The 16,012-nt window shown below is 32.6% G+C and overlaps 1 protein-coding gene across 2 annotated transcripts in view; it reads right to left on the bottom strand.

The window, feature by feature from the left end:
* The window catches only part of dve (SATB1_N and homeodomain domain-containing protein dve), a 165,429-nt gene extending 161,638 nt beyond the window's left edge, over positions 1–3,791 (bottom strand). For both annotated transcript variants that reach the window (XM_089651027.1, XM_089651028.1), the window contains exon 1: positions 3,479–3,791. In XM_089651027.1, coding sequence (XP_089507153.1) covers positions 3,479–3,562 — 84 coding nt within the window. In that variant the 5' untranslated portion in view covers positions 3,563–3,791. The remainder of the gene's footprint in view (positions 1–3,478) is intronic.
* Positions 3,792–16,012: the final 12,221 nt, after the last annotated feature.

The raw sequence follows: 16,012 nt of genomic DNA, 5'->3' as shown, positions 1-16,012 counted from the left end.
GGGTGGAGGATAATATAAAATAAATTATCTTTTATTAAAATAAATCGCAAGTTATAAAATCTACATTTACCTACGAATATTTGGTGTAATAGTAACAACATGTTTAATTATATATTTAAAAATTACCCATATATTAAATGGTGGAGTCATAGGTGAAGAAAACATCATATATTATGCAATACTTCTTGTTTATACATATTAAACAGAAAAAATAATAAAATAAGATCAAAATATCAATAGGTAATCAGCTCATAATCTGTCAGCCGAGACGTATTAACATGAAATCGTCACTCGAATAGCAACAAGAATGTTGCGAGGAGCGTTATTGAGTCACTAGAATAGCAACAGGAATGTCGTGAGGAGCTTTAAATCTTCTCTCGAATAGCAACAGGAATGTTGTGGGGAACGTTATTGAGAAAATCAAATGACCTGATATATTATTTTAAAATCCCAAAGACATAATCTCTTCCCAGATAAGTCATTGCTTAAGTGATAATCCAAAGTAAACAATTATTCCATCAATTCGAAGTGAAAATCACAGTGCCAACTGTCAGATTAGATTTCGAGTGATTGATAAAGTGATAAAAATTAAATGATGCAGAGTCGGGACTTTATAACAAGTATTAAAATATGATAACATGTGTTTAATCGCAATTGAAAAATCTGAACCAATTACATCTTTCTTGGCATCTTCTTGAAGGAAGAAATGGAACTTCTTTTCCAATGCGTGCGTTTTGTGCTTGTTTTCAATTACCATGTTATTTAATTTAATAAAACCCTACGCAGCATAATGCCTATAGTTGATAATATGGATTTACAAAAGCGTTGTGGGTTACCTAGTATGATAAGGGATATATAACCATAGTTTAAGGAATAATTATAGCAGTCTGAAGGTGGCCATAATAGGTTGAAACCGGTAACGGACATTTTTTGTTTTGTTTTTAATATATCGTTATAATGGAATTCCACCACGAATTGTCAGTATCAAAAATAGAAATATCAATAGGTATTCATCATTATATTACTATTAACATTAAACATTAAGTAGGCAATTCAATATAATTAACAATATATTTAAGGAGATTTTCCTCAATATTTATTACATAATATGTACGGAGAGGTACATAATTGTGCATGTATATCCAGTATCTAGTTTATTCGTGGTATTTTGTTTATCATATTGTTAGAAGGTAGGTACGCAGTTCACACTTCTGATTATTTAAACAGACTTAAACGTTATGCTGATTGCTTGGCTTTATAAGTAAACCTTAAGAATTTTTTTTTTTTCGAATTGTAAAAGCAATCTACATCATTAATTTTGCTTACCAAGAAAAAACCAATTGTTGTTTGTCCCGATTTCTGTGTTTATTTTTAAATACATAGTTTGATAGATAAATTGTATTTAAAAAAAAGTGTCGAGTAAATTAGGCAGGTAGATAGGTACCTACGAAAAAAAAATGTTTCATACCGTTTTGTTCCGGCGGCATTGCATTTTCAATTACTATAAATAATATGAAAGTATTATCTGATTTGCATCAATAAATTAAATGCATGTGGATACATGTAGATACTTTCTACATCAAAGGAATATTACTTTTATAAATCTTCAACTAATTAAATGCACGAGTATCTCTGGGTAAAAAAAATAAATATCATTGATTTTTAATCGAAACAATTAATCGGTCGTAATATATGTACTTATCTGCTAAGATAATATATTCTAAATTAGTTTTGATATCTAACGATCAAATATTTTTTGATGAAATACTTTGTTAGTGTAACGCATTTATACGTAGGTTTGTGCTTAAGCAGCTACTTAGATTTGATAAATTTGTGATATATATTATACATCTTAAGTTAATACAGCGTATTGATGTATGTTCATTTTTATTTATTGTGAGAATAATGCGAGCTTATTCAAAGAATGTCCGTCCATGTATATAATTTATATTCAGACCGATGGAGAATAACATACGAAAAAATTGTATGCACAAAGAAAAAACTAAATCGATTAAACTAAATAGATTAAGTTAAATTAAACTAAACTTTTGCAGTTTAGTTTAATTTAACTTAATTATTATAAAATCTCAATAATGCATAAATTAGAATGAAACCCATTATTAAAAGGGACGTGTGTTAAGCGTTAAAAAAAAGAAGATGGTTTGAAAATAAGATACGAGTATGAAAGTACAAATGTTAAAGGGAGCGCGCTAATATTAAAAAAAAACGATAATAATTAAGCGTTGAAAATATATCAAAAATTTCACAAAATTTGCATTTAAAGATACACTGTGATTTTTTTGCATACCTATAACATAAGAAGCATAAAAAATGTGTTCTTAACTTTTTTGAGTAAAATTACCGTTTCGGCTTTTCAAATGTTTACATAGATACTATCTTCAAAAATCACATATTTTTTTAGAAACTTAAAAACTAAAAAGAGTTCAAGATAAATGAGTTATAAATCAGTAGAAATTCAGATTGGGAGGCTTTACTAGTTTTTATTTGTGATAAATATGCATTTATCTACCACTGCATTAGTTTTCCATCAACTTTTTATTTATTTTTTAAGTTACTAATCCTTAATATTCTTACTACAATAAGTATTAGCATTAACAAACCTTATTTGATGGATTATGTCATGGGCATACAATGCTTGCTTGCAATACACACTAAAGTAGCGATTTGCAGTCTAAAAGGATCAGGGTAGATATTTTGATGGGGATTATGGGGGTCACTATGGTTAACACAAAAAATCGGTTCAATTCTAAAACTCCCTTATACCCCCTTTTAACGTTGCAGATTATCAAAACTGATTCATGAATAAATATACTATAATGTTTATTAATGAGAACCGGATGCTATAAATACATTCAAATTTAGAAACCGGAAGCTTTAAGAGATTAAAAAGATTATTTATCTGCAGCTTAAGTAACATGCTACTCATTAGTTACTCTATAGTATTTTAGACATTATATAATTATTCTTAGATGTATGTAAAAATATTTGTGGAAAAATTATTCACTCAATTTTCTTATAATAAACACATTTTTTGATGTACTCAGTATGTATTTAGTAATTGGTCTGAAATTAATATGCAAAGATATTTTAATTGGTCACTATAAGAAATTTCTGGATATCCTTGTATTCTTCAGTTATGACATTTCCCAACACAACACCTGTCATTGTATTTAATGTACCTATTTGAAACAATTTATTCCGAAGCCGGCACTTAATATTTTGCAAAGTCTTTAAATTAGATGTTATTAGAAATAAGATTTTAATTAAATAAATTAAATGCGGATTAGTTTCAGGATTATCCATTTGTTTGTGACAGTAAAAGAAAACCGGTACCGGGATTAAATATTGCAAAATACTTGTTTGTGTTTTCACCCGAGTCGATTTTAGCAATAAAATAAAATGGTGTTAACAGATTATAACTCTGGAACCTATATGAGAAGATTTAATGTGGACTAACCTGTGCTGTGTCAGATCCCTCTGGTTTGGTGTTGGCTGCCACCCAGGCCTCTGCGAAGGTCTCCATGGCGCTCTGGAAGTCCATGATAGTCAAGTCACTGAAGAAGGAAACTTCACGAACTCAAAACCGTCGAAATAAAATGCATTGTTTTCAATATCAAAGTTTCGTTGGCCAAAATAAAAACAATCTCTCACAAAAGTTTCAAACCACGAAGAAAATTATTAAATTTGTTCACAACTAAGATTTAACACTGATTAATAACGTTTTTCTCAAATGACAGAGCACAAAAAAGCTTATTGTTTCAATACGCGATAATATTTATAAGTTGACGTCGAAACGTTCAGTCGCGCGCGAAAGTGTATCGACAAAACCGACTGTCCGTCCTAACGCCTCGACAGCCGTCGAGCAACTGAATACTGAATAACCACATCGCGTCTCTCTCGCAATACACCCTGCTTTACGGAGTGCGAACCAACCCTTACGGAGATCCTTCGTCTCTCTTCAACCCGTCCTGAAAGACCACGACGTCCGTCTGTCTGTCTGGCCGCGGGGTTGGGAACAATCGGGAAATCGGGTGTTCGAAAGACAGATTTTCATTTGAAGCTTCGGGCGGGAAAACGTCAGCCGGCAGAAAACTTGTGTAGAAATTTTCGTCTTACGAGAGGTTTTGTTTTTTTTTGCAGTAATAAGACGAGCTGGCCCTGCCCACTGAAGATCATTGGGTGAAGATAAGGAGAGAGGATAGGCGCGGATAAATTCAAAGATGTTCTCTCGGCATAATACGCTATATTGTACAGAAGCTGATTAGGTCATTTTAATGTGTTTGTACATTGATAGAGTGACTTCTCTGTCTGTCTCTGTTGCTTGATACGCTGTTGAAGTTTTATCTACAGGGCGGGCTAAATTTATTTCGAATATGGTTGTCGCTATTTTTTTAAGTACGTCACTTGATTTGATTTATAAACATGCATTTAACGATATTTTAATCAAAAACCTTACATTGCGCGACATGATATAATATACCATCCCAATTTAATGCTGATTTGGTACTTTGGTCGCTTGTTTACTAAATTTCGATACATGTTGTTAGTATTCCATAATAAGTAAGCTTTTAATTATAAAATAAATTATCCGCTTAAAACCGTTGAACAGTATGCTCTGACGTTTTGAAATATGCTCTCTTACTTCTGTCTAGATTTTTAAGCTTTCCCCTTCTAATTTAACGTAACAATGCCTTTTTTAACTAGATCATGAAGATAATAATAATAATATTTGCATGACTTGTATAGCACCGTTCTTGTTCAAAATCACCTCAAGGGCGTTGTACAAATATATGAATCATTTCCACAATTATCTGTCTTATTACTAACTATAGATTAGTAAAAATATTAGATATCAATTTATCAAAAAAATGTATTCACCGGTTCGTCGATCACCAATAAAAAGCATTATGTATAATGCATTTGATTGATGAACGTGATGCTAGAATGTATATATGTATGTTATTTTTATTATTTATTAACATTTTATACTGATAGATAATATACAGTACCATATTTACATTATGCTTTCAAATATCATTTTAATAATAATATATGAAGACGATGTGTATCTATATTTCTCATTAAAAATTATGAGAGAAACCGCATAGTAAATTTAGTTCATTAAATTATTTGTATTTATATTAAATGATAAACACACTTTGTGCATATGTATACATAAATAAAAAAATAATGTTCGTTTGTTCAAAATCTTAAATCTCCGAAAGTTTTTCACCAATTGTTTTAAAATTTTAACACAATGTGGCATTCGAATAAGCGTGTATTTTTGTATACATGTATTATACCAAATTAGTGCGGGTAATCTGATGGATAAACATCATTTAAAAAAAACAGCGCCGTCTGTTGGACATACAAGCAACATGTGATATTGTTGTTCTATTTGCACAGACAAACTGAGTCATAGCAACGCGTGGCGGGTTACAGCTAGTATTTAATATTTATATCACAAGGTTATAGAAAGAGTGAATACGGAAGACAAAACTGCTGCACGGTTAAATAAGAAAAATACAACAATAATATATAAAAGTATATGGTTCGGTATGTACATTGTACATGTACCTACATGTACATACAAACTCTTCGCATATTTTTGGATTAGGCCTAACACCAATACGAATGAATATGAAATATTTAGGACGTATTTATGTTTATCTTATCTATTGCGAAACATGAATTTGGAGTAACAAACACGCACTGTAATCTAGTTTCATATATTTATCAAGGTTGGGCTTGCAATATAGGTTTCCATAATTGCAAATCAATAAAAATTATTTTATCCACCAAGAACATTTACATAAGTAACACAAGTTACCTTAATAAAAATAGAATAAATTTTTAAATGCTCACAGCGGTTTCAACAAATTATTAATAAATTAATGATTATTTTTTTTGGTAAACTAATGTTTAAGACAAGATTTTTTATGCATAGCACAAAGGGTAACAATTATTTTATAAGCAATAATTATTAGCCTGAAACACTCATCCACATTGAAGAATCTCCCGTTGGCGTCATGTATCTTTTATCAGGAGATTTTTCAATGTGGATGAGTGTTTCAGGCTAATAATTATTGCTTAAAAAATTATTATTAATAAATTATCATTTAATGTTCATAGCGACTGGACATTATTTCCCTCTGGTTCTATGTCATCTTAAAGGATGTTGTGTGGTGTGTATTTTTGAGGCGAAGAAGGCATGAACATCGGTCTTGAAAATACCTATGTTGTAGGAGGGAGGAAATACAGAAGCCGGCAAATCGTTCCACAGCAGAGCTGTTGAACTCAAGAACAATTAGTAGAAACTACCCGTTTTCATGTGAAAAAAATTATAGTCGTGTACGTGTTGGGCGCGCGTTTGGCGGGATTCTCGACTATGCACCGAATGGATCGATGACGCCATTCCCTCGGAGCATCTTTCATTGAAATACCGGTAGAAGAATGACAGAAATCCCACCCCTCGCATGTGCTCTAAAGATTGCAATCAATCTGTTAAGATAGGGAAATCTACCAAACGGACCGCCCTTTACAGGGAGTGAAGGATTTGAAGTTTCAGAAGAGGTGTTGTTGCGAAATTCAACAGTAGGGCGCACTTGTGATTTGAGCATTGTCAACAATTATGTACTATTAAAATATCTGCGGGTATTGCACAGCACGCCTAGTTTCCGATTGGCTAACTTGACACTGACATCTATGGAGTCAGACCAGGAAAATAGATCTTTTAGTTAGACAAACTAATTTAAGCGTTGTCTTTTAATTGGGAGCTCAACATAGAATAAAAAATAACTTTCCAGTGTGCTGAAGCAGCTAAAACTGTTCAAATATGAACTCTAGCATCACGAAATTTCAGTTTTGGCTTTGTGAACTTTTTAAAGTTCAATGCAACCATTTTAAGCTCTCTTTATCTTTTTTCATCACGATTCATGAAACTTCAAAATATATTTCATTTAACTCAACACGGGAGGTCCTGAGGAAAATAACTTTAGGACCTTTGTCATCTTTGGGGATGTTGTGTGGAAAGTCTTTTTGAGTAAGAGAAGGAGATGAAGTTCTGGGAAGAAAAGGGTATCAGGTGGGTAGAAATCTGGGGGTCAGCACGTCTAGGAGTGATCATGAATCCGTCCCTCCCAGAAACAATATTGCAAAATTTATTGAGAATGTCTTCAAATCATTGGTAATCCAGTTAAAAACGAGATTGTTCTCCGTTTCATGATAAACTTGTAGTAAATTCGTAATAATATCAGAACACGTGTTCGTGCACCTGCGTTTGTACAGATTATATATAATGACGAAATGCAAAAAATGAGTTCTTACATCATGATAATACATTGCTATTTTATAAAAAAATTCGGAAACCTATCAATTTATTCGTTAAGGGCCTGCTATCCCAGTTTCTACCGGATTACGAATAGTAAATTTATGTTATTAGCAATATTTTTATCACTATTTTTTCTCCCGCTGCTGTACAAGGCGTTGGATCGAGATAGTCCGGCTTGTGAGGTCAAAGGGTCTCCCTCAAACGGCTTTTCCGTATCTGGCAGTAGGTGCGCAAACGCACCCACCACCAAAATCTGGAAAAACCTTATCCCATGAACCCGGACAAGCCTGATAAGTCACAAAATGTAGCAAACCACTTGGGATGACTCAATAAATGGTACCCGGGGAGGGGCTACCCGCCTCCCAAATTAAATCACAGATACCATTACCATTGTTGCATTTTTCAAGTCTTTAATAAAAATATATTCCGATTGATTTGTGTTTAAACACACAGACCATGATGGTATGATTTGTTCCGGCTTTTTTGTTTCACGAGAGCGTTATTTGTATTCAGCGTTTTTCTATCAAAATACGGATGAATTTTACAATTGGGTAATAAATTATGGATTAGCGTTCACTCCAAAATCCTCATGGTCACCACTCTTACAAAACTGTGAAAAAGACAAAAACAAAAAGCAATCACCTTAACAATTTCATAGTAATCCTTGATGTGTTGTGCCTTACACTTCACATTAATGTTAATGAATTTTATAATCAATGATCAAACGTTGTGATAGAAAAAAGTGATTTTTTTGTAATCAGTGGGTATTTTTATTTTACAGAAATTATCATTTTATTACTATAACGATCTCCTCAAATTGTCCAATTGAGGTTAGTTATTCAAATATAATCTATGAAAAAATATAAATGTGCAGATGAAATATAAAAAAAAACTAATTAGTTTTCTAACCACTCTGTAATCATATTTGATTTTTTATCTCTATCTAAAAGTAGACAACAACTAGTTAACTTATCATACTCGCTCTATAGCAATAATTGAGATGGCACGTTGGGCTGAGGGCAGCAGAAAACGGGGATGGTGTTCGACAATTTCAAAGGTTCTTTTTGAAAATAACAGAGGGTGCCACATTCGTCTTCAACAATCTAAAACTGTTCAGGCTTTGAGATACTAATACTATCAAATTATTTTGAACTTATTTTACTCTTATTAAGTTAATTAGATTAAAATTTTATTTATCTATTGGCTACGTAAATCGTTAAAAAATACTCTGATGTAATCATCATTCAAATGTAATTTACTTCTTATTTGCATTTAATTGTTTTTAATATTTTATTTTGATTTAGATTTAAATTTATATTGCTGCATCACTGAGTGGCACATGTGTACTGTACTGACAAAATTTTTAAATATCAATTTTGGAGTAAATAAATAAATATTTCTGACTTCCTTCACCAAGAAGTTATTAATTAACGCTTTAAAATCACAGTAAAATATTTATACCAACTCTGCCTCTATTAATATTATGGATATAATTATGTAAAAGCCCTGCCATATAAAGGGCATACTAGCTAGGGCTGGCCCTGAACCTAATGGCGCCAGGCACGAGTAAAATTTTGGCGCTCCTTGTCAAAACCAGTAGACGCCTAGGTAAGGTGATCACTGTAATCATTTGATATTTGGATGATTTGTATTTTTGTTTAGCGCGGTTTTTATATACCAAAGTTTGAAGGGTGATGTGTTGGTTAGGTATTATCAGCGCCTTGTAAATATGGCTCCAATTGCGCCAGCTTAGGGCCGGCCCTGCAACTAATTAACCCCTTTTCATAGAGATGGGTAAAGTTTATTCAAATTCATGCTTCAGGATGGGACACTTTTAAAAAATGTGCCCTTTGATACGAAATAGAAGTTTGAGCCTGTTATTTGTCATTACTATATCAGAAAAATAAGATTGCTTTAATAGCAATTGATTTTCAGCTCCATGAGGTGCGGGTTCGTATCCCGTCACGACCCATGCATATGCCGACATATAATCATATGACTATAGTCTGGTTATAGTAATGCTGAATGTCAATGTTACACGAAACTTACAAAAAATTACTTTGCAAATTATTTTTTTTACATTAATTCCACACAAGAAATTTTTTTTCCTCAGGACATGTCACCTTTGGGGATTTTGCGTGAATGATTTTTTTGAGGGGAGGAAGGAGTGATCATGTGTCTTGAAGATACCGATGTTGTAGGAGGGAAGAAACACAGAGGCTGGTAGATTGTTCCATAGCCGAGATGTTGAACGAAAGAACGATCCATAGAAACGACCTGTTTTCATGTGACTAATGTCAACCGTGTACAAACGTTGGACATACGTTTGGCGTGTTTTCCAACTATGCACGGGTGCTGATGGGATAAGTGATGCTAGTTTCTCTGTACACCACGCCCAGTACTACAGTGGGGGTAGGGAATATAGATGTACTACTGTTAGACCAGTTCTCCTTGCTGACGTGCTGCTCTTTTCTAAGCAACCCGAAATCCCATAAAATGCCTTACGTACAGATCACATCATAAATATATCGAACCTGACAGTCCAGTATAATAAAGAGATGATATTTCAAAAAGAGGGTGGATTACTCTGCGACGTTTTGCAAACCATTTCTTCTGTGTTATCTCCCATTCAACCAAGCCATGGCCCAAAGCCTAGCCACCATAAACATTTACAATCAGGTAACAAAAGCAGAGTACATAGAGATTTCTTCTGAAGCGCCTAATAAACAGAAGGGATCTGTTCGGAGAGACGGACCAACGTCTACTTCAATATTAACCGGTGCAATAAAACGTGCCTTAATCTCTAAGGGGAGCGCTTAGGATTACCACATTTGATCCTGAGGACGTTAGGATGATGAGCAGAAGTATATACACACACTTAATTCTTTATATACGAGAAGCCTAACAATATTTTTAGTAAACAATGCAGATGTAAATTATTTATTCATATTTAAGATGAATTTATGTTGTGGTGAACTAAGAACATTTTCATCAAAAAATAAGTTTTAAAACGAGAAGAAATTGTGTTGTGTGTAACCAGATGAACAAATAGTTCAATAGGGAGATCACCCTAGAAGACATGGTACATTCGAATCTAATACTGGAGATAGGTCACGGTGTAAAATGGCACTATACAAATCATCCAAATATTGTTATTATATATTATTATTAAAGAATAGTATTTTTGAAACGATATGTAAGTACATTAAAAATATATATTGAAATAAGAATTGTGTTCCAATTGCCGAGACATAAAGTGGTATTCGAAAAATCTGCGGATCGTACAAAAATATTTTTCTGCACAAGCAAATTATTTTCTTTATACAAACGATTCAACATTTATAACAGACAAAGTAAAGTTTTTATCTTTTCTATTTGTTCTAACTTGTAGAATCATCTCCCGAAGTTTGTGCAAAATCTTAATTAGTGACTAAAACTATATTAATAAAGAATTAGCAATATTTTGCTTCTTCTAAGGCAAGATTTTAAACATGCAATCAAGATAATTAATTTTATTCATGTGGTCAAAGCTGTATTTTATTTTTTGATTCTCACAGTCTTTATATAAATGCACTAAAATGGGCAGCAATAAGTAGGTAAGTGAAAAAATCAACATTCGATTCATTAAATCATTTGAAATCCCCTCAAATTTTACATTAAGGATGGGTTGTTTCACAAAATTTTTGTGACAGTTTTATCCAAGTTCTGTTATAGTGCGTTTATTGGCAATTTGCTTCGCAAAACTGAAATAATAACAGAACTCAAATACAGCTGTCACAGAACTTGAAAATTAACTTCGAAATTTGATGAATTGTTCAATTTCTGTTAAACAACCCGTCCTTAGTGTACTATATTGAAATTTTACGTAGACAAAAAAACAATGTATATTTTCTAATGTATAGTAATATTGCTAACCATACACATAGTTTGTAGGTAAAAAAATAAATTAATTGTAAAAATAAGTCTAGCTCTGTAAAATGGGTTCCGAGTTGTTCTAAAAAATACATTGACCAAAGTGGTTTATTGGTGTTTTGAGGAAGAAAAAAGGCTCGTTAGGAATGCGTCGAGCTCACGGACTGGGGGTGTGCCGTTCTCGTCCGGCGGATATAGGCGGATATGCGGCGCTAAATCCAATGCGCATTATCCGACGGATAAGCCAGCCAATCCGCGCGCTTTCTCTGGATTAGCCAGCCAATCCTGGCTCACTTCCTTGCGGCGCCTAATCCGTTAAGCGCCGCGGCGCTTGCGTCACGACGCCCCGCCTCCCGCGCCGGACACGCCCAGCTACACCTCCCCGGCCCGCCACCGTTCCAAACCGTCCCACCCAGCACCACCCGTCCTACCCGGCACCACCCCTCCCAATCCGTCCCCACCTGCCACACCGCTACACCACCACCCCGCGGACAACACAACAACGACCCGCAGGTCGAAAAATGTTGTCGATAATCGACGGCCAAATCGGACACTTATCGATACAGCTAAACTCAGATGATTTACAACCCAGAACTTAAAATTTTACATTTTGTCGCGAAGACAGGTTGTTTTCTACAAAGGTAAAGCATATAATAATTGTTTATTAGTAGATCAATTTGTGCATAAAATTTACGAACCTTATATTGAAACGGTGAAAATCGAATTTTATTTTGGAAAATACACGACTCACAATTTACCCATCTAATTGATGGAATTACACGATCCACAGAATCGATAATATATCCTAATTCATTCCTAGGTAATTAATTCAGGCGTAAATGATTATAAATTTCATTTACGGACAATGTTTATTTCGATGGGTTCAGAACAAAATACATAAAGATATTCATAATTTACTTGATTTTGTGGGCCAAGGGCTTTTACACATTTTACGTGTTCGTAAAATCATAATATTTTCGCATTTCGTCATTATATGTTATTAAAGTATGGTGCAGGTGCATGAACCCGTGTTCTGATATATTAGGAATGTGATTTTTGCATAATTTTGACAGGAGGCCTGTAATCCCGTATTTAGCCGGATAACGAATAATTTTAAGAAATTTTTAATGAATCAGCAATACTCACTTTTCTTCGTGCAGATATAAGAGTAATATCCACATCAAAATATCTTATATGTAATTGAACAATTTATTTGTAATAGAGTAGTTTTTTCTTTGATTATTCGAGATAATTACACCTTCATAAAAATGTCACCATGAAGAATGAATATCTCTGAGAAATCAAGATGAATATTTGGGATAGTAGTTAGCAATGAGCGATAAACCATATTTCTTAGTTAAGTCTCGACAAATTGGTTCATTGGAAGTTCCACGTGAAAAATAGCTCTATTTTAAAGCACCCTCCGGGAAACATCTTCGAGGCTTCTGGAGTTCATTGAGATTTATTTTTAATGGCTTTTGGGTACAATCAGAATTAATACGTCCATTAAAAACTCTTGCAAATATTTAGAAAACTATTTACTGCTTTTAATTAGGTTTCCAAGAAGGTATTATATTTTCTATGGCAATATAATATTAGCTGGAACCGCAGAATAAAGAAGAACACTAGAAATTTGATGTGGGCGATTTCGTATAGTTTTTCTTTTTTTGTCTGAATACCACACAAAGTTCCCAACTGCTCCCAATTGTCTGGAGCCAGTGAGGCTATGGCATACCCAAGTGGGATATGTTGTGGGGGTAAGGCAGTGGGGAGGGTAAGGAGATAGGGAAGATGAAGGTGAGGGAGTACCTGGCTATTCAGATCTTGTCATCAAACACAGCTAAAGTCATTTCAAGCAACGTTGTAATTCTGAATGGTGGTATTACTTCATAGCGATATTGAGAGTATCTCCCACTTACCGCAATTATACTATGTATTATACTATCTATTGTAAAGTAATGAATTGTGAAATAACACAAATTCGGCTTTGCTAGTCGAGAGTCTTACCCCTCAACCACAGGGGCCGTCAAAAATCATTTCATGATCCAAAAGACAAACCGATCTGTGATAAATTTCCAATTTCAAAGCTGTGTTCCAAAATAATTGTGCAATTAAGTACAAGTCAGTGGCGGAATTCATATCCATTAAAATCTACACGAAAGGTATTTCTAGTGTGTATTATCTATTCAGTGGTTCATATATTTATATTCAAAAACTTTTGCATGTAATTACAGATTAAACCGCTTAACTTTGCAGTCGGTGGTGTCATCATTGTAGACATAGGGAATACCTATACACCTGAAAATAATAAAATAATATTTTAGCATAAACATTAACATTGCATTTAAACATTTAAATGAATTTAAATATGAAACAAATCTATAATAATACACTATTGCTCATCTCATTTCATCGACAGTTTTTTTACAGGTTTTCAAAGTTAAAGAGCGCCAAAGATGGAGACCTTAAAATATATATTTTTTAAATTAATGGCGCTTTTTGTCAGATAAAAAAATCAAACAAACCACAATTTGACGAGCTTAATTGAAAATGTTTGAAAACCGAAAAACCCGTGTTTATTTATTTACTGTGAAAATCAAGGGAAATCAAATTTCAGAAAATAATAAATACATGTATTTAAAAAAATTATAACAAAAATTTATAGTAAAAATAATAAAAAATTGAGAAGATAATTGACACGGCCGAGTATTGAAGAATGGCGGTATAAATTTATTATATGCACTGAAAAAATAATATAACTTATTTCTGAAATTTCGAAAAACGTACACATTTCAGTACGTTACGTATGGATATTCAAAATAATATTTTTAAAATGCATTTTTTAGGTTCCTATGTTTCAACCTATTTTCATAATTGCACTATGGATGCATGTAGGACGTGTGATAATTTTGACAAGATCTGTGTTTTTTTTTCGAAAATCATCTACAGCTTCTTTTTTGTTTGTTATAGATATCCTACCTGTTACGACTTCGTCCATTTGTATTGTCCTTGACACAATGCCAGGAATCATAAACAACCCTTTAGAATCTCTAGATGCAAGAGAGGTAGTTTTAACCAAAGGAAAAAATAACACATTTCTTGCAAGTCTGTATTTTCGAATGCGAAATAAATAAGTAAAATTATGTGGTCTTTTGGGTATTTAAATAAATGTGTTTTATTGCAGCACGATCATAATATTATTATACAGTCAAAACGTGTGTATACTTATATATAAATATATACACTTTTCTTCACCTTCTAACTTCACCACTTGTTTGATTGTTTAATTAAATATTATAATTTTCATTTTTATAATTGATTGCAAATTGCAATTATGAAAAGATAACACACTTTTTAATAAAGCTTTTTTATTGATATAATTCATGACGGCCAACCAGGTTTCGCTTATTTCAAGCTTCGTCAAGGGTTATCTATTAATTTAATATAGTTATATATTGAACGTATAATCAGTTATACTCTTACTAATAAAAATGTCTTAAATTTTACACAACTGATAAACAACCATTTATCCTTTGTTAATGGTTTTTTTATCAATTTGAAACACGTTTATTAGTGAGGCCCCTAATATGCAAACCTTGTAGAAGTTTGAGATAAGCCAGACCTGATCGGCTGTCGTGTATTAATTCAATAAAAAGTAAAATATAGAAGGTGTGTTTTTCAATTAATATATAAGTATTTGTTCCTTTAAAAAAATTGGAAATTATAATTTTTTGAAGTATGTACTATTATTATCCATGTATTAACCACACAAAAATTTTTAAACAATGAAAGAAGAGAAAGGGGTGACTTGATTGAGACTTTCAGAATTTAATCTGGATATTAGAATTGCCCTGGAATCCTAGAAATCTCACCATCAAAAATTAACAAAACACCTTTGCATCCAATCCTAGGAAACACAACTTTGCAAATAGAGTGGTGGACGCATGGAACAAACTTCCACCACATGCAATCGATGCTACTAATATAAACAAATTTAAAGCTCGATTTGATTCTTATTTGGAAAGAAGAAAATACTAACTTATTTTTTGTATTATAATAACTCAATTTTTGTTAAACTTAGACATCAGATCAATTTTCGTTTGCCCTGCTTTTTGATAATCCACTTGAAGAACACAACGGTTGCTACGCCAAATTATAAAAAGCTACAGATACTACTTTATTTTTATTTATTTTATTTCATTCAATTCAAAAATAAGATTACAATAAACAAAAAATACATACATACAAGAAATAAAAATACATGAAACGATTTTTTTATAAAGATACAGTGATCAGATAAGTTAACAAAGAGACAACCAAAGGTTTAAGTATAGGGTTGGAATATGTTTTAATATGATTCACAAAATTCACCAAGTCAAGATCATCTAAGTATTGATTTCTTTAATTAGCAATGTAGTTTCACTTCTGCACACTGCGGTGGAATAAAGTATTGTGTCTTGTTGTTCTAGTGGGTTTGTCAAAGTTTATAAGTTGCAGGAGTTCGGAATAGTTTGATTTTGACTTTAGTATTTTAAATATGAAAGTTAAATCATTTATTTTGGGTCCGTCTTCTAATATATTATTTAGAGTATTTAATAGGTTACGATAAATTATGTATTCTAGCGGGTACATATTATAAAAAAATACTGCGGTTTTCTGTTAAATATTCACGATTGTGATTTGACGTAGATAAGTTAACTATTATTTTTTAACCATTTATTAATTTTTTTGTAAAAAAAAATTGAAATT

The sequence above is a fragment of the Hesperophylax consimilis genome, chromosome 3 (genome assembly GCF_061612785.1).
Source record: "Hesperophylax consimilis isolate HC1 chromosome 3, BYU_Hcon_1.0, whole genome shotgun sequence".
Taxonomy (NCBI): domain Eukaryota; kingdom Metazoa; phylum Arthropoda; class Insecta; order Trichoptera; family Limnephilidae; genus Hesperophylax; species Hesperophylax consimilis.
This window is presented reverse-complemented; position numbering and strand designations above follow the sequence as displayed.